We start from the raw sequence: 23,872 nt of genomic DNA on the forward strand, positions 1-23,872 counted from the left end.
TGCGGACCAACAAGGGTTTGACTGGGGACAAGGCAGCCTCCCATAGCTGTCAACTTACAGATTTGAAAATAAGGGATCAGCAGCCAAAATAAGGGATTTTGCCTTAGTTTATACAGAAATCTGGCACTGATGGAGCCATGCTGCTTTGGCTGGGACTGTGTTTTGCAGGGGGTTGGACTAGATGATCCTAAGGGTCTACAACTCCCACCAAAGAAGAGGGGCAGACAAAACGGATGAACGACGTCGAGATGGCAAAGCTTACAGGCAGAATTAGAAACCAGGAAGAGGACCTCTTTAATAAAGAATGGGGAAAGTTTATAATTTAGTTGAAAAGCTATTGTAAAGAGTTACATACATTGGTAGGATTGACAGAAAACTTGTAGTAAAAATTTGAACTATGGATGCACGAATGATTTATAAAAATATGAGTTATGAAAGGGGTGCAGAGGGGGAAATCGCTACATTAAGATGCTGCACTGGTTGGAGGGGATGCAAAGCAGCACGTCGGGGCTGCCGTCGTCTTGGAGCAAGGAGTTCCATCGGCCCTTCCCCGCCCGAAAGGGAGGGAGGGAGAGAGACTCTTGCCCAGGCCACCCAGAGCCCGGCATGAGGCGGTTGCGGCGGCCGCTTAAGCGCCGCCCTTGTGCGTCCCTCCCCTCCTCTTCCTCCTCCCTCAGGCCGCCTCCTCAGCCGCCGCTGCCTCCTCCGTCTTCCCCTGGCAGCACGGCAGAAGTCTCGCAAGAGAGGGGCTGCCCACCCGCCCGCCGCCACCCGTCTCCTCATGATGCGCCCCTGAGGGGGAAAAAGGGAGAGACAAAGACGCGGCAGCTCGTGCGCGCGCACGCTCTCTCTCTCGAGGACCCCAAGCCGCTGCTTCCCTCCCGAGCCGGGCAAGCATGAATCCCGGGAAATTTAAGGGACATCATCAGTCCGGGACAGCAGCGGGAAACGGCGCTGGGATAAGGGAGTTTCCCACCAAATAAGGGACGGTTGACAGCTATAGTTTGCACAAAAAATTACGGTGTGCCGGTCAGTGTGGGGGAGGAAGTCCCCAGGCTACAATTCGAAGGGAGTTCCATTCAAACTAATAAGAATCGTAGGTTTTGGAAGGGACTCCAGAGGGTCATCTAGTCCAACCCCCGCTCCCGCAATGCGGGAATCTCAACATGCACAGTTCCCACCTCAATCCATACCGGACTCCGCTTAGCTTTGCAAATGTACAAACTGTAGAGTTGGAAGGGACCCCAAGGGTCATCTAGTCCAACCCCCTGGGTAAGCATCTGGGTAGGAAGGAAGCCCATTTTAATTATGGGATTTTACTTACGGGTAAAAACCCTGCGATCTTAAAAATGGCATAGGAAAATAAGGAACACGGGAGGCTGCATAGCTGTCAACCGTCCCTTATTTGGCGGGAAACTCCCTTATCCCAGCGCCGTTTCCCGCTGCTGTCCCAGATTGATGATGTCCCTTAAATTTCCCGGGTTCCATGGTCGCCCAGCTTGGGAGGGAAGCAGCAGCTTGGGGTCCTCTGCCTCAAGAGAGCGCGCACACACACACACGGGCTACCGCATCTCCGTCTCTCCCTTTTCCCCCTCGGGCGCGTGATGAGGAGACGGGTGGCAGCGGATGGGCGGACAGGCAGCCCCTCTCTTGCGAGACTTCCGCCGCGCTGCCAGGGGAAGCCGGAGGAGGCAGCGGCTGAGGAGGCGGCCTGAGGGAGGAGGAAGAGGAGGGGATGGGGAGGGACGCAGAAGGGCGGCGCTTCAGCGGCCATGGCGGCGCAGCAACCGCCTCATGCCGGGCTCGTGGGCGAGAGTCTCTCTCCCTCCCTCCCTCTTTCTCTAACCAGGAAGGGCTGATGGAACTCCTCGCTCCAAGACGACGGCAGCCCCGACGTGCTGCTTAGCATCCCCTCCAGCCAGTGCAGCATCTTAATGTAGTGATTTCCCCCTCTGCATCCCTTTCATAACTCTATTTTTATAAATCATTTGTCCATCCATAGTTCAAATTTTTACTACAAGTTTTCTGTCAATCCTACCAATTTTATGTGACTGTTTGCAATAGCTTTTCCAATAAATTATAAGCTTCCCCCATTCTTTATTAAAGAGGTCCTCTTCCTGGTTTCTAATTCTGCCAGTAAGCTTTGCCATCTCGACGTCGTTTTGTCTGCCACTCTTCTCTGGTCGGAGTTGTAGACCCTTAGGATCATCTAGTCCAACCCCCTGCAAAACACACTCAGTGGCAGCCAAAGCAGCATGGCTCCATCAGTGCCGGATTTCTGTATAAGCCAAGCCAAAATCCCTTATTTTGGCTGCTGATCCCTTATTTTTGAGGCTGCTGGTCCCTTATTTTCAAATCTGTGACCGCCAAGGTGCAAACCAGTCCCACTCTTAGGGCTGTTTGCCAGGTACGCGTTTTATTATGCATTTTGTGTTCTCATATTGCATTCCCCCCTTCCTGTTGTGAGCCATAGCCTGCAGCTTTACCCTCGAGTAAGCCCCATGATCGGACTCGCCTTTGCTTTGGGGAGAAGGCAACTTCCCGCGCCTCTCTTTCGCGGAAGAGAAAAGCAGGAAGTAAAGCAAACAGGAGCGACCATGTGCCGTAGGAAAAAGGGGCGGATGGGGGGGACTTCGTTGCAACTTGGGAAGAAAACTGCAGCAGGCTGCGTCTCTAGGGATCGTCCACCCCGTCGCTGGGACCTAAGATCCCAGATCCAAAGTCGGAACTTTGAATTTAGGCAGCGTAAAAGTGACAGCCGGGAGAGAGGAGATGCAGCGCCTCCCCATCCCCTGCGCGAGGCATAGATTGTGCCGCTGAGTTCTTTGGAAACATACGATGGAAGGGCGCAAAAGTCTTTGTCTCCTTTGGGTGCTAATTTCTCCGGGTCGGATGAGATCCTGCAGGGCGTGGAGCCTCGCCATACTCCTGGGTCTCACAGTGCAAATAGCCTTTGGGGCTTTCCTGATAAATGTGGACGTCTCACAGACCGAAAGGGAATTGAAGCACTTTTGGAAAAGCACAGGATATTGGTAAGACAGGAGCTATATTTGTTGTTTAGTTGTTTAGTCGTGTCCGACTCTTCGTTTTTGTTTTTTATTAAAAGATATTTATTGGAGTTTTACAAAGATATGAATTTAAAAGATCATATAAAAAGAAAGAAATACAATAAAAGAAACATAGAAAAATACATAAAGTAAGAAAAGGAAAATAAAAACAAATCCATTTTTGTAACCCTAACTCGTTATCTTATTTCCTTGGCCTCCTCACACCTCCCCTTTTTGTATTCCCATTTAAATAATCAAGTCAGCAAATCCTTACCCTCTTTCGTTTATCTTAATTCTATATCTTAACATATTATAACTCTATATTTTCATCCATTTTCTTACTCTTCGTGACCCCCTGGACCAGAGCACGTCAGGCACTCCTGTCTTCCACTGCCTCCCGCAGTTTGGTCAGACTCATGCTGGTAGCTTCGAGACCACTGTCCAACCATCTCGTCCTCTAATAATAATAATAATAATAATAATAATAATAATAATAATAATATTTATTTATACCCCACCCTCCCCAGCCAAGGCCGGGCTCAGGGCGGCTAACAAGCAATAATAAAAACAAATTAAATGAATACAACTTAAAAACAACATTAAAATACAACATTAAAATATTGAAACCTCATCGCACCTCTGTCGTCCCCTTCTCCTTGTGCCCTCCATCTCTCCCAACATCAGGGTCTTTTCCAGGGAGTCTTCTCTTCTCATGAGGTGGCCAAAGTATTGGAGCCTCAGCTTCAGGATCTGTCCTTCCAGTGAGCACTCAGGGCAGATTTCCTTAAGAATGGATAGGTTGGATCTTCTTGCAGTCCATGGGTCTCTCAAGAGTCTCCTCCAGCACCAGAATTCAAAAGCATCAATTCTTTGGCGATCAGCCTTCTTTATGGTCCAGCTCTCACTTCCAGACATCACTACTGGGATAACCACAGCTTTAACTATACAGACCTCTGTTGGCAAGGTGATGTCTCTGCTTTTTCAGATGCTGTCTAGGAGCTATATTTACTAACGATCAAAAGAAGTCCACCTTATGCAGGGCACAAGCAGTATTCAGCACGTGGTTTTGTTTTGCTCTTGCAAATTTATTTGCTGCAACTCTGCCCCGTTTTTCCTCCCTTAGCAGCTCAAGGCAACGCAACACGGTTCCTCCCCCTTTGTTTTATCCTCCCAACATCCCTGTGAGGTAGGTTAGCTTGAGAGATAGTGACTGTCCCAGGGAGGTTCCTGACCAAGTGGGATTTGAACCCTGATTCCTATGTGCTGTCCTAGCACAACAGTCTTAACCACTGCATCACTCCATGCTCATCATTTCCCCGAGTGATACAGCGTTTCAGGGGATCACCTTCTTAGAAGTCAGAGAGCATTGGAGATTAGCACTATGTATCTCTGCGTGTTTTCAAACATGCGCAGGGCATTCGGGAGCAGCAGCACCTGTCTCGGCTCACAAAAAGCAAACATTGTCCTTTTTGTGCTTGCATACACCCCTTGCAAAACTCAGATTCTAGGGGACAATAGTATATTGCAGAGCTTTCCAAACCATGTGTTGCGACACATTAGTGTGTCGGCTGCAGTGTGTAGGTGTGTCATGTGAACGCTCTCCATGCTCCTCCTGGGGCTGGAAAGGGCTTAGTTTAAACTCCAGTTTATTAGTAAAACTGAATTAAAGTTAAAGGGACCCCTGACCATTAGGTCCAGTCGTGACCGACTCTGGGGTTCCTGCGCTCATCTCGCTTTATTGGCCAAGGGAGCCAGCGTACAGCCAGCATGTGGCCAGCATGACTAAGCCGCTTCTGGTGAACCAGAGCAGCGCACAGAAACGCCATTTACCTTCCCGCCGGAGCGGTACCTATTTATCTACTTGCACTGGCATGCTTTTGAACTGCTAGGTTGGCAGGAGCAGGGACCGAGCAACGGGAACTCACCCCATTGCGGGGATTCGAACCGCCGACCATCTGATCAGCAAGTCCTAGGCTCTGTGGTTTAACCCACAGCGCCACCTGCGTCCCTATAAAACTGAATTACTGTGTCGCAAAATGATGCACGTCTAAAAAGTGTCAACAACATGAAAAGTTTGGAAAGCTCTGGCATATTGGCTATAAAAAGGTAAAGGACCCCTGACAGTTAAGTCCAGTCGCAGATGATCTGATCGGCAAGCCCAAGAGGATCAGTGGTTTAGACCACAGCGCCACCCGTGTCCCGCATACTGACTATGCTAGCAAGCTATTTCTTTGCCGTATTCCCTGCCCCTGCGAATGTTGTGTCTAGCTTAGCTAGTACTCACCAGCCATCAAAAGCCATTTGTGCATCTTTTATTTTATTTTTTAAATTAGTTTTTATTGAGGGTTTTGTTGTGTTACAAAACAAATAAGCAGGCCTGGGTAGAAACCTTACCCCACGAATTCAATTGGCAAACCCAAGCTCTTCACTGAGCCAATTCAAAAAACTATAACTTGGATCTTGAAGCAAATATACACAAGCTTTCTAACCGCACGCACAGCTCCTTCTTGCTAGTTGTAATTAAACCAAGAGTCTTAAGTTAACCATAGTTTCCTGTTCCATAAGAACAAGCCAGAATATTAAACCAATATTTGGTTGTACAAAATGGGAAGATATCATTAATGGAAAGACTTCCTGGTTCATTTGCTGGCTGCATGAAGGCGGGGGGGAAGGCTCCAAACACAGCCATTCCCTCCCCCCATTGCAACCCTCACTTGCAACATAGAGATAATACTGACCCACCTAGCAAGGATGTTGGAAGGATTGCTGAAATAATATATGTGAAGGCATCAATAAACATTAATAAAGATTTACAATTTCTTTTGGCCTCTAATCTTTCTAATATGTCAATTATATTCCTAATATTATCTTTCATATGTCTCCCAGGCAGAAATCCCGCCTGGTCTTTATGTATATATTCTATTAAGACCTTTTTCAATCTATTAGCCAAAATATTTGCAAATATTTTATAGTCAACATTAAGTAATGAGATTGGTCTATAATTCTTAACATCCGATCTATCCTGCTCTGGTTTCGGTATCAGGTTTATATATGCATCTTTCCAGGTTTCAGGTGGTTTCTCCCCTATTAATATCTTATTACATACATCTGCCAGCGGATGGCTTAACCAATCTTTCAAAGTTTTATAATATTTGCCAGACAAACCATCTGGTCCTGGGGCTTTGCCCAATTGCATTTGGTTATTGCTGTCTCAACTTCCTGTCTTGTAATCGTGTCATTGAGTAAGGATTTTTTATCTCTGGGAATTTTCTGCACTTCATTTACCTTAAGAAACTGCTCAATTTTGTCCATATCTTCTTTACCTCTTTTATACAGTTGTTTGAAATATTTCTGAAAGCATTTCCTTATATCTGCAGGGTTTTCCACAGATTTTCCATCAGATACAATATTTGTAATAGTATTTTGTTTCTGCCTCTTTTTTAATTGCCAGGCCAACAATTTTCCACACTTATTTGCAGATTCAAAATTTCTCTCTTTCATTAATTTTATTTTCCATTTTATTTCTTGATTTATAATTAGAGAAATTGAGTCGGCAAAGCTTTAATTTCTTTTTGTATTTGTTCGTTTTTTGGCTTTGATATTGAACTCTTTTCTTTCTCTTTTATTCTAATTAATATTACTTTCCTTATCTTTTCAGTCCTCCTCTGCCACACAGGAAAGCAGATTTATTTGATCTCAGTAAGGACCAAATAATTAACCTGGCTTATATTTCTTCTGTGCCACACAATGGCATCGAGCAAATTCGAATCCACTGGCTCCTGGAACTTATTCAAGTCAGGTAAGTTAAATTCTGTCTTTCTTTCTTTTTTGCCAAAGTTGTTGAGCTTTTTGGGCAAAATCACCAAGGGAAAAAATGCCGTTTCTGAGCTGTTTTTATGGAAAGACAACACTCCTAACATGAGCTACCGTACGTCCGGATTTTCCCAGAATTCCCCCCCAATTTCTGTCCAGACACTGCTGCCAACTGCAGTATTCCGGATATGTATGGCAACCTTACTATAGTCTTAGTTAAACTGGACTGACCTGGTAAATTGTGAGAAGAGGAGATGGTGGAACTATTCCATCTTTGGAGGGAGCGCTTAGGTGGAAGGGTATTTTAAAAAGGATTTAACTTTAACCCTTCAAATAAATCCACAGAAGGTACCAGTCTGCCTGGCTGGACACAAATGGGATGAGATTTCAAATTTTTAAGGGTTCTAAATGGTGTGCCTTGGGAGCTTATCAATATAAAAATGAGTAGTTTCCATGAGGCTTCATTGGTTCTCTGCTATACTTCAAGGCTTTTCACATGTCTTAGAATTGTATGCAACACGCAAGGGCTCCGTGGCAGAGAACCATAAGCATTTTTGACAGTAAGGTTTTTCAATGGTATCAAAGATACTTTGTTTTCAATGATATTCATGCATTGTATGGCATGACAAAGAATGATTATCGCTTTCTTGAGCATGGCTGCCATTCATATGGGATGCAAACAGGAATCCATCTTTGCAACTTCTTGCTCAGTTCCACCCTACATTCTGGAAGAATGTGATCTCTTCATAGCATTCAAGAACATAACACGACAACAATACTCTTAAATGTTTTATGTTTTCTGCCAAAGTGTACTATTTTGTTATTGTTGATAAGTCCATCTGAAGGTCAGTTGCTGCCAAGAATACAATACATTATATATATATTTTTTAAAAAATATTAAAAGCACAAAGCACATAGCAGCAGCTCGCTTAGAAAATAACTCCACATCAAGAAATGAACTTGCATATATATGGGAGCAATCGTTTACTATGCAATGAGCGAAACAAAACCTTTTCATTGTTAATTTTTGCCAAATTCTAAGTAATATTATGATTTGAAAAAGTTCTCCTGTTTAATGTGTATTTTAAAAGCTTTGTCAATACTCTGATTCCAGATTAATTTAGTAATGTTGGTAACACTGTGATAAATCATTATGTACGTTCTTGTAATGGTTCTAGGGGTTGCTCTTGCGTAAGTTGCCGCCACTCCTGGCTAGGTTACCTGGTTGAACCCTTTCTGTCTGGACAGCCTCTAGCTTCGTGGCTGTCCCAGTCGCTGGCAGAATCCGTCAGTGGGCGTTTCTTGAACTTCTTTCAGCAAAGAAGTTCTTTGACGCCAAGTCTCCTCCTACTCTCCCTGCACGGAAGTCTTCTGTGCAGGGAGGGTGTGGGCAGCGGAGGACCCGTACTCTCTCCGCTGGTCTCCGGCGAGGAGTCTTGGAGCCTCCTCTCCGATTCCCCCATCTGCCCCCTTTCTCCACTGGTGTTACGCTGATTTCCTTCCCCAGCAGATGGGCTGCCTCTCTCCCTACTGGGACCCTCTCCGGCATCCCTCTGGAGCCTTCTCTCCGCCTCTAGCTCCGATGGCAGTTCCCTGACAGTTCTGGAATAATTTCCAGGGCTTAAACTGGTTATATAGACCGTGGGCTGCTTAGTTTGGAGGGTTAAATAGAGGGGATTTAGAACACAAAATATAAGAAATAGCCAAGTTAGTACATTGCAAACTGAAATGTGTTGACCTTACATGTTTTAAGAGGCTGTACTACAGATTACCTGGTGAGTTAAAATAACAACAGCATTCTTCACATGCTCTATTCTGAGGTATGCTGGTTGACTAAGCTAGAACCATTGAATTGTATTCAGCATCGTGCTAAGTAAATAGTTCCATCAGCGCAAGGCTTTCTCATTGTACAGTAGAACTTTCCCTCTTCTCCTCCCCTCATACGCCCCCTAAATCTGTTCTAGGGGGTTTCCCCAACCCTCCAAAGTAGAAAGAGGATAGGAGAAGGAGTCATTGATAGGCACTGCTAAATCCCCAAGAAGGCTTTTCAGTGGTTTGTTTAAGGCCAGCAGAACCAAGAGAAGAGCACAAATTTACAGATTGTTCAGAGTCCACAAAGTGTGGCTGGCCTGGGTAGCTCCCACCTGCTTCTCCCAACTTCCAAGACCAGGATATACCATATTTTTTCGTCTATAAGACGACCCCTATTTTTTTTACCCAAAATTAAGAAATTAAGTTGTTTAGCATTTTTTGGGGGTGGGGGAGGTCACTTCCAATCTGAAACCATACCTGACCCTGCTTAGCTTTGCAAATTTGCTAGCAGTTGTACTGCTGTACCACCAAGAGGATAGGAGGCAAAGCTCTGCTTCTTAATCTGAAATATGTGAGAATAGGCTGCACTAGCTCAGGATTGAGGAGAAGGCACTTTGCATGTGCCTGGAGGCACACTTTTCAATTATTACATCACATATTTCAGACCTCAGTCCTGGTATTCAAAACAAATTCCAGAGTAAGGTAAAGGTAAAGCGACCCCTGACCATTAGGTCCAGTCGTGGCCGACTCTGGGGTTGCGGCACTCATCTCGCTTTATTGGCCGAGGGAGCCGGCGTACAGCTTCTGGGTCATGTGGCCAGCATGACTAAGCCGCTTCTGGCAAACCCGAGCAGCACACGGAAACACCGTTTACCTTTCCACTGGAGCGGTGCTTATTTATCTACTTGCATTTTAACGTGCTTTTGAACTGCTAGGTGGGCAGGAGCAGGGACCAAACAATGGGAGCTCACCCCGTTGCGGGGATTCGAACTGCCGATCTTCTGATTGGCATGTCCTTGGCTCTGTGGTTTAGACCACAACGCCACCCGTGCTGGTTTCTTAGAAGCTCCAAATAGTCTGAGGCACCGACAGATCTGATTTATATCTACTGAGCTAGATTACCTTCCACCTCCCCATATCATTCTAACCCTAACCCTAACCCTCCCCTTCATCCATAGGCATACATAGAAGAGTGAGATGGGAGGGCGAGACCACTATCTTTATCAGTGCTGGTCCATGCTAGTTCAGTACTGCTGCACTGGTAAAATCAAGTGTGTAGTTTGTTCAGGTTCCATTACCTTATGTGTACATGGCCCAGTGGGGGATGAGCACTATTTGGACTTGTGTCTCTCTGATTCCAGAGTATCTTGGCCCATCTCCGAAAATGCCACATGTTTAAAATGTCCATCTTGGCAGCGTTCTGCATCTCAGTGAGCAAAGAGAGCCCAGTGAAGCTATGATCTATGGCAGAGGTTTTCAACCTTTTTGAGTCCATGGCTCCCTTGGCCAACTACATTCCTTCTTCGGCACCCCTGTGGGGCTCAGGAGCCCAGTTATGTCACCCATTGCCTGCAGAGCCAGCAGCCTCTCACCCTTTTTCGAACACCCTTGTGGAGTGTTCCCTCAGCCTCCTCGCCTCTCCCCTCTCCTTGGGAGTCCTCTGGGCAGCTGCTGCTGCTGCCCCTGGCCTCTGAGCTGCCCCCACCCCTTGCCCCAAAGAGAGGTGTCTCCCAGAGGCATCATTCACCTGCGGGGCTCATAGTCAGGGCTGCTGCAATAAACAGCTGTTCAAGCCTTGGGGAGGTGAGAGGGCATCAGAGGAGGGAGGGAAGGAAAGAGAGACAGAGGCCAGTGTTGCCTGCGGCACCCCTGACCATCATTCAAGGCACCCCAGGGTGCCAAGGCACACTGGTTGACAACCACTGATCTATGGGGTTATCTGTTTGATAACCCCCTCCCAGCAAGAAGTTTCGTCAAGGATAGCTCTCAGAACAAAACAGCCTTGCAATGAAATAAATGTAATCCTGAGGGACCGCTATGTCTTGGGTAGGATATAACAATAAACAATGGCATGTCACTATGATTCTGAATCATGGTTGGTTGCCAAACTAGGATCTGAAACCACACCTTGATCCTGTTTGTTTGCACTTGGAATGAACCGGTTTCCTGAGCTGGTACAGAACAGAAAATTGGTTTTGTAGATGGAGGAAGAGAAGCACTTCCTGGAGCACATTCCAGGCACACTAAACAATGGTGTAATGTTATGTCTGAACTGGCGCTATGTATGTCTACTGACCTAGCTTTTAAGATTAAAATACATTGGCTTGCATTTGTAGTACTTGGTATCCATAAAAGTTGAACACTTTGAAAGTGGTCCCATATTTCGCACTGAGCTTCAGGGAGGGCTCCAGGTCTCGACAACCTATTTGCAGTGAATGCAGAAATCCTCAGCTGCCAGTGGAGGGCCGCAGACTACACAACTGAATCATCCATTAAAACTTCCCTCTCTCTTGCAAACTGGACAGCACTGTGCACACTGTGAAACAGCAATTCGTGCTTGTCTTTGCTTGCGCTTCCCAAGTAGCCCCCTCTTTCCAGGGAAGCTATCACAGAGGGATTGCAGCAAGCTAGAAGGATGCTGATCTGCAGTTCCTGATAGTCTTTCAGTGTGTCTTTTAAGGCGCTAACACCAGCTGTGTCCAAAAACGGAATGGAAGAGCAGTCTATGACGACTGCCTGGAAGTCGCTGTGTTTATTAACCAAGCGTGAAGTCGTATCTCCCTGTCCAAATCTCTTTTCAAGACTTTGTTGCCCTTTCCTCTTGGCTTTATTCCTTTTGGCCATTTCCACAGCAGGATCCAGCCCTGTCCTGTTGTGGAGGCACTTCAGGAAGAAATCCTTATTTGCATAATAAAGCGGGGCTTCGAACCGGAATATCTTGACCCTTGGCACAGGAAGGAGGTTTTTGTACTCCCCGTCATCTTCATAGAAGACAGTGCTCCCAATCTGCCCCAGCAAGGCAGCGCGAGGGCGCTGGGTGCGGCCGATGACGCACAGGATGGAGAAAACTGCCCCAACCAGGAGCCCCAATTCGGTGCTGATCAAGGCAGAGGAGAGCATGGTGACGCACCACACCAGGGCATCCGTTCGGTCCAGGCGGTAGCGCTGGGGGACGTCCCTGAATTTCCGAAGGGCTCCTCTCAGGCTGACGATGATGATGCACGCCAGAACGCACTTCTGCAAGTTGAAGAAGAGGGGCGCGAAGAAAAGCAGCACCAGCAACACAACCACGGCGCTCACGACACTGGACACTTGGGTCTGGCACCCGGTCGATGCTTTGACCAGGGTTTTCGCCAGCGCCGCGCTGGTGGCAAAGCAGTGGAAGAAAGCTGGGATGATGTTGCAGAAGCCGATGGCAAACATTTCCTGGTTGGCCCTGACGGTGTAGGCGTACTTCTTGGCAAACATTTCCGAGAGCGAAACGGTGAAGGCGAAGCCGACGATGGCGAGAGGGAAGGCGTCAAGGGCGACTCTCTGCATGAGGCGTAAACTGGGCACCTGGGGAGGGATAAATCCGGTGGGGATTTCGCCCGACACGCTGGAGGCGTAGGCTTCGTTCAGGCGCCCGTAGTGGGAAACCAAGGTTGCCACCACAATCACCACCAGCTCCGTGGGAAGAGGGACCTTGAGCCTGTGCTTATACCTGTCTCCCAGTTCCTTGGCGGTCACCAGCACAGTGATGCAGATGGTGCTCGTGACCACATCGCAGAGGTTGGCCTGGGTGATGTTGCGGAAGATGTTGACCCAGGTGGTTATCAAGATCCCGTATCCCTGGGCACGGGGGATTTTTACCCCAATGAGATACTTCACTTGAGCTGTTAAAATGGTTATGGAAGCGCCGGTTGCGAACCCGTCTAGTACGGGTTCGGAAAGATACATCGAGACGAAGCCTAAGCGGAAAATCCCCATCAGTACCTGCGAGGGGAAAAACGAGAGAAAGCGTAAGACACAGCTGTGGCTTTGGTTAAGGACAGGAGGCTGCCTTTGCCCCCCTATTTAAGCACAAAACTAAAGACCAAGAAGGAGCGAAGGGGAGATCTATGGAGCCGAGAGAGAGCAAAAACCCAGCAGCAGTAGCAGAAGGGAGTGGAGAAAGAAGGAAGACAAGGAAGAATGAAGGAAAAATCCCTTCCAAGGTGGTGTTCCCGCCTCTTCTCTTTTGCCATGTCTGGAGCAGCTGGCAATACAACCTGCAGTGGAGATGGCAGGAAATAGAACTGGAGGGGGTTGTCTCAGCCCCCAAGGTGTATTCTGAAAGATTTTACTTCCTGCCAGTGGAGAGATAGGCAGAGACAACCCACACAGCATCTCATTTCATCCCTACAGGAGAACGAGAATAAGTGTATTAGAGTATTTTAATATATATTTTTTGGAAGCCGCCCAGAGTGGCTGGGGAAGCCCAGCCAGATGGGCGGGGTATAAATAATAAATTATTATTATTATTATTATTATTATTATTATTATTATTATTATTAGTGTAAGGTGCAAAAGTGGCTTTGGTTAATGGCAGGACGCTGCCCCTACCTCTGGCATTTTTTATTTTATTCACCTCCCCTTGTCTGTTTTGTATAGAAAAAAAATGGAGTTTTGCAAGCAATATCTGTGGTGGCAAGCCTAGACCATCTCATTTTTTAGCGCAATTTTGCGGCTATACTCATATGCGAGAGACAGGTTTTGGGAGTAAATCTCAAGAAAAAATTCATACCCGCTGCCTTGCAGGACATCAGCTTTGGTCAATGGGTAGATCACTGCCAGTTCACAGTCTCTTGGGACTTGGACATGCCTGATGTATACAGTACACTGGCTTCAGCAAATTGAGCAGTTGAGACCGATGGTGGCTCCAGTGGTCAAGAAGGCAGTTTCTGCACGTGCTATAGAAGGGGCAGATAGGGCTCATCAACCTGGGAAGGTAGCCCATCTAGGAGAAGGAAAACCGATCCCAAACCTCTGTTGCCTTGTGGGATATCTTTGGGAGAAGAAAGGTCTAAGGTGTATACCCTACACAACTATGGAATGGAGTCCCTAAAGGTTGAATGGGATATTGTACACCTCCTTCTGACAACTCCTGCAGCCAAACTAGTGCCCAACTTATTGCTCTTCTTTTCTTTGGACCCCATCAGTGAGGCTGAGAGGGTGGTCTTGTTGTCTGGGCAGCCCAGGGCCTCCATGCACACTACCCGGGCTTGCATTCCAGGGATGCCACTTCAGTGCTGCTAACACAACGGTTTGACTTCACCCCCAGAGGCACACCCTATTGTGTCTCGAGACAGACAGATGCCAACAACGACAAAGAAATACATGGGGCCATCTGCAGAGAAAGGACATGCTTTACCACTGGGCTACGACTCTTCTCCAAATGCGTTTTCTGGTTTTATGCTGTCTCCTTGAATTTTTTGTGTTCCTGGATTTTTACTGGCTTTGGATACTCGGCTAGTTTGAACTGTAGCTCCTCGTGATGGTTGTTTTGATTTTGTCAGCCTCTTTGGGCAGGGTGATGCCGGGGCATAGTTTGGAGGTGCCAGGAGGGCCGTGGCCCTGGGTGCACAATTTTTGTGGGGGTGCAAACCAGGCACCCACAGCACAGCACAGCATGGCCTGAAGCTCCTCTCTGTCCACCAAGGGGTGCATCGGCCGGTCGGGCTCCCCCCTGTGTGGGTGGGCAGGTGGCTCAGCATGGCCCCGCTTTGCTCTGGTGAAGGTTGGGTCACTTAGAGGGCAGGACTGGTGCCCCCTCACTGGGCACGCATCCGCACCCCGCCTGCCCATCTGCCCTGGGCACCGATAAATGCTGCTACACCACTGGGGTGATGGAGGATTAAATAAACACATATACAGTGGAACCTCTATTTGCGACCATAATCCATTCCAGAGGTCCGTCCGGAGGTCGAAATGGGTCGCTGGGAGAGGTGCCATTGTGCGCAGGCGCAGGCGGCAATTGCCCGCTTCTGCACATGTGCGAACGGCGATTGCCGCTCCTGCGCATGCGCGAACGACAGCAAACCCGCCAGTTACTTCTGGGTTTGCCATGGTCGCGACTTGGAACAACCGTAAGAGGAGGCGGTGGTAAGTACATACTGTAACTGCAGCCTAACGGGCAAGTGAAGACATTACCTGATAGATGCCAGCCATTAAGGTCACCGCTGTCGCTACCCCAATGGCATAGCAGTCTTTCCCACATTCGGTGCTCATCACGTCAAGGGTGACGTTGTGAAGCGTAACATTCAAGTGGCCTTCCTGAGAGTCGTCGTCGAGGTCGAATCCTGCCAGCAGCAGTTCTCTGTCCACCACCTGCCCGACCAGTAGGCTTAATAAGCTGAAGATGCCAACGGACACGTGTCGCGAGGTGCCCATGAGGAAGTAGATGATGTTGGCAAAGAAGGAGGTGTAAAGGCTATAAATGGGCTTCAGACCTGCCAGCAGGGAGTAGGCGATCGCTTGAGGGACTAAAATGATCCCGATGACCAGGCCAGACATGACGTCCCCCCAAACATATTCTTTGCAGTTGTATTTGGGAAGCCATTGCATCACAGGGAAGAAGTCCGTGGCTGCCTTTTTCACCCGTTTTGTGCTGCAGGAGCAGTTTTTTCTCAGTTGGCTTTTCAGCATGTCAGTCTTCCTCATCTTGACCGGAGTCTTTCTTTCCATGTAAAGCTGGAAAGGAGATCCGTTTTCCAGTCCTCCCGTCTCCATTTCCTTCTCCATTCTAGGTCTGTGTTAATCAGTTCCTAGGATGTAAACAGATTAACATTTGAATGGTCTGGTCGTGAAGCACATTTTCTGTTTCTCTTATCATACTGCAATCAAGCTAATGTATAGTTTAGTATGGAGTTGGTGTTTTTGGAAAAAGAAAATATTATTATTACTATTACTGTGTATATACTATTCTATCACAAAGATTCTGGGCTATTTAAATTAATCATAGAGTCATAGAATCAGTGCTTTTTTCCTGGGGGTACGCAGGGGTACGCATACCCCTAAACATTTTGTGAATCTAAATTTGGCCTCATTGAGGGGCAGTATTTCAATATGAGTAGGAAAATGAGAGTACCCCTAAACATTGTTTTAGAAAAAAAGCACTGCATAGAGTTAGAAGGGACCATAAGAGTCATCTAGTCCAACCTCTTGCAGTGCAGGAATGTTTTGCCCAACGCGGGGCTCAAACCCACAACCTTAAGATTTAAGAGTCTCATGCTCTCCCGGCTATTTGCTTGCCTGGCCCTGCATATGCTGCTCCCTGTGGCTTTTCCTGTTGCACGCCTGCCCCATCCTTTCGCCTTCTTGGCAAACGAGCCTTCCTCTGCTTTGGTAAGTCTCGAAACCTTATCCCAAGAGCACTGTGGAAAGGGGGAGCTGTTTAGGTCAGGGGTCAGCAACCTTGGGCCACAAGTGGCCCACGGGGGTCATTTAACCGGCCCCCGAGCCGCTCCCGAACTGAGTCGCTTGCTCGGCGAGTCCATACTGTGCTAAACCGGCGCAGCACGGTGCAGGGACCCGCTTCCGTGTCGCCGGAAATCGCACATGCACAGACGCCAGAAATCACGTCTACGCAGACGCCGGAAATTGCGGGCGCGATCCGGACCATGGAGGGATCTCCGCTGGAGTGAACCGGCCCAGGCGAGGTAAACCTTGCCAACCGCTGGTTTAGGTGCTGTATCATATGGCTACTCCTTCCCCCCTTTTTGTGTGCTGTGCTCAAATCATTACTAGTGAACAGTGTGTGGCATGAAGTGGGGGACTCAAACACCTGCCATTAGGGGCGCCTGGAGACTTCACCTGTGGGGCTGGGGCTGCCTCTGCTACGTGGTCTCATAGCATGAGGATACGGTAGTGCTGTGTGTCTTGGGGTCAGAGAAGTGTCCTTGTGAGTTCATTGCTTCTATCCTGCGGGGTGTGGGCTGCACTGCTGCCACAGCAAGCATTATGCTATTTTCTGCTTGTGTTCCCCCCCATTCTCTCCTCCTGGGCTGTTGTGGCGCTGTGGTCTAAACCACTGAGCCTCTTGGGCTTGCCGATCGGAAGGTCAGCGGTTCAAATCCCTGTGACGGAGTGAGCTCCGGTTGCTCTGTCCCAGCTCCTGCCAACCTAGCAGCTCGAAAGCACGCCAGTGCGAGTAGATAAATAGGTACCACTTCGGCAGGAAGGTAAATGGCGTTTCTGTGTGCTCTGGTTTCTGTCACGGTGTTCCGTTGCGCCAGAAGCGGTTTAGTTATGTTGGCCACATGACCCAGAAAGCTGTCTGTGGACAAACGCCGGCTCCCTCAGCCTGAAAGTGAGATGAGTGCCGCAACCCCGTAGTCACCTTTGACTGGACTTAACCGTCCAAGAGTCCTTTACCTTTTACCAGCAAAGTGCAGGCATCTCTTTCCTCACTATAATTTCTCTATAGGATTGCTCATTTAAACAAACAGCCCAGTTAAAACAGCAAATATATTTATTGCTGCAGCATATACAGAAGGTTCCAAAATGGATAGAAGATTATGGTTAGTGCTTAAAGCAGCACTGTACATCCTTTTCTATATTAAATGTCCAGTTGAAATAGAAAGTCTACCAGCAGAGGCTGCTAGAGGAAAATGAAACCAGCTTTAGGGCTTTATAGGTTCACCTCACAGCGCCTTTAAACAAGGAATCATGCTCATTTTTAAAAAGATAAAGCATCTGTGCCTTGCTTTTTGTTACTAGAGATCTAAATCTATTTCTATCAGCAGGTCTTTTTTATAGGAAGTCTCCCTCTCAATGAAGCTCCACCATTCAGGAACCAATTTTTGTTCTTCAGATTCAGTTGCCAGCCCAGAAACTGCTTGCGACCCAGTCTTACAATTTCATTGCTCTGTGGGCCTGGCATGGGATAAAGGGATATAGGGAGGCACCTGGAATTAGGAAAGATTCCGCCCCCCAACTGCAACGAGACCCCAGCCCCATCTCATCCCATCATTTTTATACAGTCAAGTCTGAAATGTTGTTATATCTGGGACTGAGAACATTAGGTTGTCTCCAATGTTAGCCCTACTCAGAGTAGACCCGTTGAAATGAATGGCCATGACTTAGTCCCTTAATTCCAGTGGGTCTACTCTGAGTAGGATTAGCACGGATTGCTACTGCATGATTGCCAAACTGGTGAAAGATCTAATACAGTCACCTATCTATTGCTACTCCGACTGGGAATTACTATTATTTTATGTATACCAGGCATGTCCAACTGGTCGATCGTGATCTACTAGTCGATCGCGGGGCATCCCTGTTCGATTGCATCATCCTGAGCGATCACCCAAAAAAAAAGAAAGCTCAACAACTTTGGATAACCTCTCCCCCAAAAATCTCAACAACTTTGCTCAATCCAATGGGTTGATCACTGCCAGTTTTTTTTTATAGTGGGAGTAGATCACAGTCTCTTGGGAGTTGGACATGCCTGATTTATACAGTACACTGGCTCCAGCAAATTGAGCAGTTGAGACCGATGGTGGCTCCAGTGGTCAAGAAGGCAGTTTCTGCACCTGCTGTCGGGGGAAGTGAGGGGCAGATGGGGCTCATCAACCTGGGAAGGTAGCCCATCTAGGAGAAGGAAAACCGACCTCAAACCTCCATTGCCTTGTGGGATATCTCTGGGAGAAGAGAAGTCTAAGAAATAAACCCTACACAAATCTGGAGTGGAGTCTCTAAGACTGTTGGATGGTGCCTTGTACGCCTCCTTCCAGCAACTCCTGCAACCAGGCTGGTGCCAAGTTTGATTAGACCCACAAAGGTGCCCTCCATTGTTGCTTGAGGAAAAGAGAGAGTGAGATGGGTGCCAACAACAGTACACTGTGGGTGTCAAGATATATATGTCTATATTAAGTATCGTGTCTTAATGGATATATTTAGTTATCCCTCTGTAGCTGTGGTGGTTAGATGTAAGAGAGGTCTCTTCTTAAGGATCGTAAAGACTGTTCACATAATATTTTGAGACGTGTCATTAGGTGTCTTTTCTAAATGAACATTGTGCTGTCAGAGAGCAATATCTCAGTACAGTGGTACCTCGGGTTACATACGCTTCAGGTTACAGACGCTTCAGGTTACAGACTCCGCTAACCCAGAAATAGTACCTTGGGTTAAGAACTTTGCTTCAGGATGAGAACAGAAATCGTGCGGCGGCAGCAAGAGGCCCCATTAGTTAAAGTGGTGCTTCAGGTTAAGAACAGTTTCAGGTTAAGAACGGACCTTCGGAACGAATTAAGTACTTAACCCGAGGTACCACTGTAATTATGTAAATAAGCTTACTAGGAGGTAAGTCACATATAACTTTGTAGGTCACAGAACAGGGTAGTTAACAGGGAATATTATACACACAAACACACACACACATTTTTAGCTATTAGCAGCTCTCCCATAATGCATCAAAGCTTAAGGGGAATATTATTTCAGTAAATCAGAGGTTTCAATTTGAGACTCTGAGCAAGACTATGGTTGTTAAAGGTTAAAGAACACTGCTTTTATAGCGTTTTGATGAAATTTCCGCTTCAAACAACCCGTCTTTTACTTTGTTTAGCCATAAATGATGTTTATTGCTTTCTGTGAGATGGTACAGCACTGCTTAATGATTTTCTTGGAAGCAGAAATGTACCCAAGTAAACTAGTTAAAGAATCAGGGCAATTAAAAAAAACTCTGAGAAGTTCCCTTGACCTGACCTGCTCCGTCTTCTTCCTATTTTTGTGTGCTGAATGTTAACTACTAAGTCAAATGTCAGGAAACTGGTAGCATGTAACAGCATTCCAGCTGGCAGAAAAATATTTAAAAGGAAGCCGCGTAGAAGGCTGCAACTTTCAGGTAAGGCTTAGAATACTAACAGTGTTAGGATAACATATCAGTCTTTAAAGAAAAAGTATCATCTTAATGAAAGGGATGCGGGTGGCGCTGTGGGTTAAACCACAGAGCCTAGGGCTTGCCGATCAGAAGGTTGGCGGTTCAAATCCCCGTGACGGGGTGAGCTCCCGTTGCTCAGTCCCTGCTCCTGCCAACCTAGCAGTTCAAAAGCACATCAAGTGCAAGTAGATAAATAGGTACCGCTCCGGCGGGAAGGTAAACGGCATTTCCGTGCGCTGCTCTGGTTCACCAGAAGCGGCTTAGTCATGCTGGCCACATGACCCGGAAGCTGTACTCCGGCTCCCTCGGCCAATAAAGCGAGATGAGCGCCGCAACCCCAGAGTCGGTCATGACTGGACCTAATGGTCAGGGGTCCCTTTACCTTTACCTATCATCTTAATACTATGATATATATAGCCCCAAGCTGGTGCCAGACATTTTGCTCTGCTTTCCTTTGGACCCCATCAGTGAGGCCAAGAGGGGGGTCTTGTCGTCTGGGCAGCCCAGGACCTCCAGACTTGCATCCCACTTTGGTGCACCCCCAAGGCACACTCCATTGTCTCTTGAGACAGATGGGTGCCAACAGCATTACCCCGTATATGCCGACCCAACAGCTTCGGTCGGCAGAACTGGTGCTGTTAAAGGTACCATATAATATTCATTATGCACCTGTAGGAGATCAATCTCTTTGGAACTCCCTGCCTCATGAAGACAGGGTGGTGCTTTTCCTGCATTCTTTTCAGTGCATGCTAGGCTTGTTTAAGCAAGGCTATCCAGACATGTAAAATACTGACATGTGTTTTAATCTGGTTTTTAGCTTATTGTTGATTTTTTTCGGGGGGGGGGAGATGATTTAAATACAGTGGTACCTCGGGTTACAGACGCTTCAGGTTACAGACTCTGCTTACCCAGAAATAGTACCTTGGGTTAAGAACTTTGCTTCAGGATGAGAACAGAAATTGTGCTCCGGCTGCAGCAGGAGGCCCCATTAGCTTAAGTGGTGCTTCAGGGTAAGAACAGTTTCAGGTTAAGAACGGACCTCTGGAACGAATTAAGTTCTTAACCCGAGGTACCACTGTAGCATTTACTTTTTTACTGATAATTTGATTTTTTTTACTCTTTTTGTAAACCACTTTGAGGTTTTATTATAATCCAGTGGTATATATAGCTTGTGAAATAAATAATAAATAATGGAAAATGGAAAAAGCACACTTTTATACAGTCATACCTCTTGTTACATTTGCTTCAGGTTAAATCTTTTCAGGTTGCGTCCCACAGCGACCCGGAAGTATTGGAAAGGGTCACTTCCGTGTTTCGCCGCTCGCACATGTGCAGACGCTCAAAATGATGTCACGCGCGTGCGCAGAAGCGGCGAATCGTGACACGCAGACACGGGTTGCGTTCTGCTCATGTTGCGAATGGGCCTCCGGAACAGATCCTGTTCGCAACCAGAGGTACCACTGTAGTGTCTTGTTTGACCATTTTCTCATCACAGACCTTCAGTTGCCACCTTGGGCTGACTCAGTCTGATGTTGTCCTAGGCACAAAATGAACCCATTGAAAGGAAATAAGGCATAAAGGTTTAGAGTGTGAGCGGTGAGCTAGGAAGTAGCCGGGAAAGTGTCTCAACTCATCAGTGAGCGCACTAGTGCTTCAGGCAACCTGTTCTCCCCACCTCAGTTTCCACATCTGCTATGTGGGGATAATATTAATTTAGAACATTTTTTAATCTGACTTTTCAGAAGCTTAGAATCATTAAAAGCAGAATGAAAACATACACGCATCATGCTAATAATTATGAAGCCAAAATGTCCCTAGGCCCCCAAGCAGACAAATAAATAAATAATGCCAGCAGATCTCCACTCAATAAATCAGCTTAACACAATCACCTAAAGGCTTGCGGGCGGATACTTCTTGCAGAAGGTAATCCCATGGTCATGAGGCCACGACTGAACAGGCCGCCCTCCTTGCTGCAAATGACTGCACCTTCCAGGCTGAGGGAACAGAGAGAAGGGCCCTTTAAAAAGTTTTCATTGAACCATATAACCATATAACGTTACAAGGTTATTGCCATCCAGGATTGCCAAGGTCCAATCTGTGGGGAGTCAATCTTTCAATGGGTTGTATCCAAAGTAGCGCTTGGATTTCCGCTTGCTCAACGGAGCGTCCCCTCTCCCTCCTCCCCCTGCGTTCCCCCTAGATCTGTTCTAGGGGTTCCCGCAACTCTCCAGAGCAGATTTAGGAAGGGGGTGTGGTGTGCACAGCGAGAGAGGGAGGGGAATTCTGTTGCATAAGTATGAATCATTGTGCTAATAGTGTTTCTCAAACCTGGGTCTCCAGCTGCTTTTGGACTACAGTTCCCATCATCCCTGACCACTGGTCTTGCTAGCTTGGGATGATGGGAGTTGTAGTCATAGAATCATAGAATCATAGAGTTGGAAGAGACCACAAGGGCCATCGAGTCCAACCCCCTGCCTAGCAGGAAACACCATCAGAGCACTCCTGACATATGGTTGTCAAGCCTCTGCTTAAAGACCTCCAAAGAAGGAGACTCCACCACACTCCTTGCCAGCAAATTCCACTGTCAAACAGCTCTTACTGTCAGGAAGTTCTTCCTAATGTTTAGGTGGAATCTTCTTTCTTGTAGTTTGGATCCATTGCTCCGTGTCCGCTTCTCTGGAGCAGCAGAAAACAACCTTTCTCCCTCCTCTATGTGACATCCTTTTATATATTTGAACATGGCTATCATATCACCCCTTAACCTCCTCTTCTCCAGGCTAAACATGCCCAGTTCCCTTAGCCGTTCCTCATAAGGCATCGTTTCCAGGCCTTTGACCATTTTGGTTGCCCTCCTCTGGACACGTTCCAGTTTGTCCAAAAACAGCTGGATACCCACGTTTGGGAAACACCATAAAGGAACAAGTGCATTGACTACTGCCTTATGTGTTGCCATTCCCTGACTATTAAGATTCAGCAGGCATCTTTCTTGTCTTCTAGACCTCTCCTAAACCCTTTTACTTATTTATCTCAGCAAGCCTATCCAGACATACAATTTAGTTTACATATACAGTACTTGTTTTTAAGTTTTACCGATTTTAGCTGTTTATTATTTGACACTGATGCAAACCGCCGAGAGATTTTTTTAAAAAAAATCAAGCCACTTGCAAATTCTTCTAAAGAAGTTAAATACTTGGAACACCTAGAAAAAGTGCTGCATGAATGCCTACTGTTCTAATCAAAGCTGGTTTTCACGCGCCACAAAGAGAGTGCCGAAAGCCTTTTGCAGAGAGGAAATGGCATGAGCAAGCACCTTGTGGAATTGAAATTAGTGGCACTATAAACAGTTCTCTCAAACGGGGCCAAGACTGGCTCTGATCGCTAATGACCTGATCAGAGGAATATTCTCTTATTTCAAAGCTACTGTCTTCATCCTCTCCAAAAAAAGCTAAGCCACACATCCTGCAAAAACAAATCAAACCCACCAGCGTTTGACGCTCGAAGCACACTGAAACCTATGGTACCTTCTTGAATGAATGAATTAATATATATACTATATTATATTATATACTATATATATATATATATATACACAACACAACAGATCTATTGTTTTTGTTACTGTATTTAGATTTATGCCGTTCCCCTTTTCACCTGTGATATCACACAGACATTTAAGCTCTTGCAATGTGAAAGAAGAATATGCTTTTCTTACCTATCTTGGTCAGCAATGCATGTGAAGCAAGGAAGAAATGAGAATCACACCTGCCTTCCACAGTCTCTGCACCCAGGCAGGTGGATGCTGAGGAGGGAGGTGAATATGCTTTAATACTTGTCGGCAGTACCGTAAGCCGCGCTAGGTAAATATTGAGTGGCGTAAACAAAGGACCACAAAGTACAATCCGAAACCTCCTGTGTTTCCACTCGCCCTGTTCCCAACTATAAACCATTTGACCTCAACTGTTTACTTGTTCACTTTTCAGTGGCAAACATTAGACAAGCTATAATCCTTTAAAGTGTAGCCTGTGTAATAATTGATCCGAGAAACCTTGTCTCTGACAGTAGCATTGACTTAAAGGAGGACTCAGTACAACTGTTTATTATTTGACACTGATGCAAACCACCGAGAGATTTTTTTAAAAAAAATCAAGCCACTTGCAAATTCTTCTAAAGAAGTTAAATACTTGGAACACCTAGAAAAAGTGTTGCATGAATGCCTACTTTTTGCAAAATCCAACTACCGGTATATGTTATGGGTGGCTTAATGTATAACTGGAACTATCAGAAACTGTGATGTATTTAATTT

General features: G+C 46.6%; 2 protein-coding genes across 3 annotated transcripts in view; one reads left to right on the plus strand and one right to left on the minus strand.

Moving 5' to 3' along the window:
• The first annotated feature begins 2,459 nt into the window (after positions 1-2,459).
• Positions 2,460-23,872, plus strand: part of IDUA (alpha-L-iduronidase) — a 57,925-nt gene continuing 36,512 nt past the window's right edge. The window contains exons 1-2 of the mRNA XM_083593371.1: positions 2,460-3,032; positions 6,706-6,846. Of these exons, the coding sequence (XP_083449497.1) occupies positions 2,839-3,032; positions 6,706-6,846 (335 nt within the window). The 5' untranslated portion in view covers positions 2,460-2,838. The remainder of the gene's footprint in view (positions 3,033-6,705; positions 6,847-23,872) is intronic.
• SLC26A1 (solute carrier family 26 member 1) lies at positions 8,645-23,655 on the minus strand. 2 transcript variants are annotated; one of them, XM_083593336.1, is made up of 4 exons: positions 23,282-23,655; positions 21,459-21,563; positions 14,844-15,457; positions 8,645-12,647 (listed from the first exon to the last, which is right to left on the minus strand). In XM_083593336.1, exons 3-4 carry the CDS (start codon positions 15,432-15,434, stop codon positions 11,145-11,147), a joined length of 2,094 nt encoding a protein of 697 aa, XP_083449462.1. In that variant the 5' UTR covers positions 15,435-15,457; positions 21,459-21,563; positions 23,282-23,655; the 3' UTR covers positions 8,645-11,144. The 2 variants fall into 2 exon arrangements, with proteins under 2 accessions (XP_083449462.1, XP_083449463.1); XM_083593337.1 differs by lacking the exon at positions 21,459-21,563.

This window comes from Podarcis filfolensis, assembly GCF_964270895.1.
Source record: "Podarcis filfolensis genome assembly, chromosome: 17".
NCBI classification, from domain to species: domain Eukaryota; kingdom Metazoa; phylum Chordata; class Lepidosauria; order Squamata; family Lacertidae; genus Podarcis; species Podarcis filfolensis.

Coding starts and splice junctions, on each gene's coding strand:
- SLC26A1 (XM_083593337.1), bottom strand. CDS start 15,434: ATGGAGAAGGAAATGGAGACGGGAGGACTGGAAAACGGATCTCCTTTC. Junction 12,648..14,843: donor TAATGGCTGGCATCTATCAG/GTAATGTCTTCA, acceptor TTCCCCTCGCAG/GTACTGATGGGGATTTTCCG.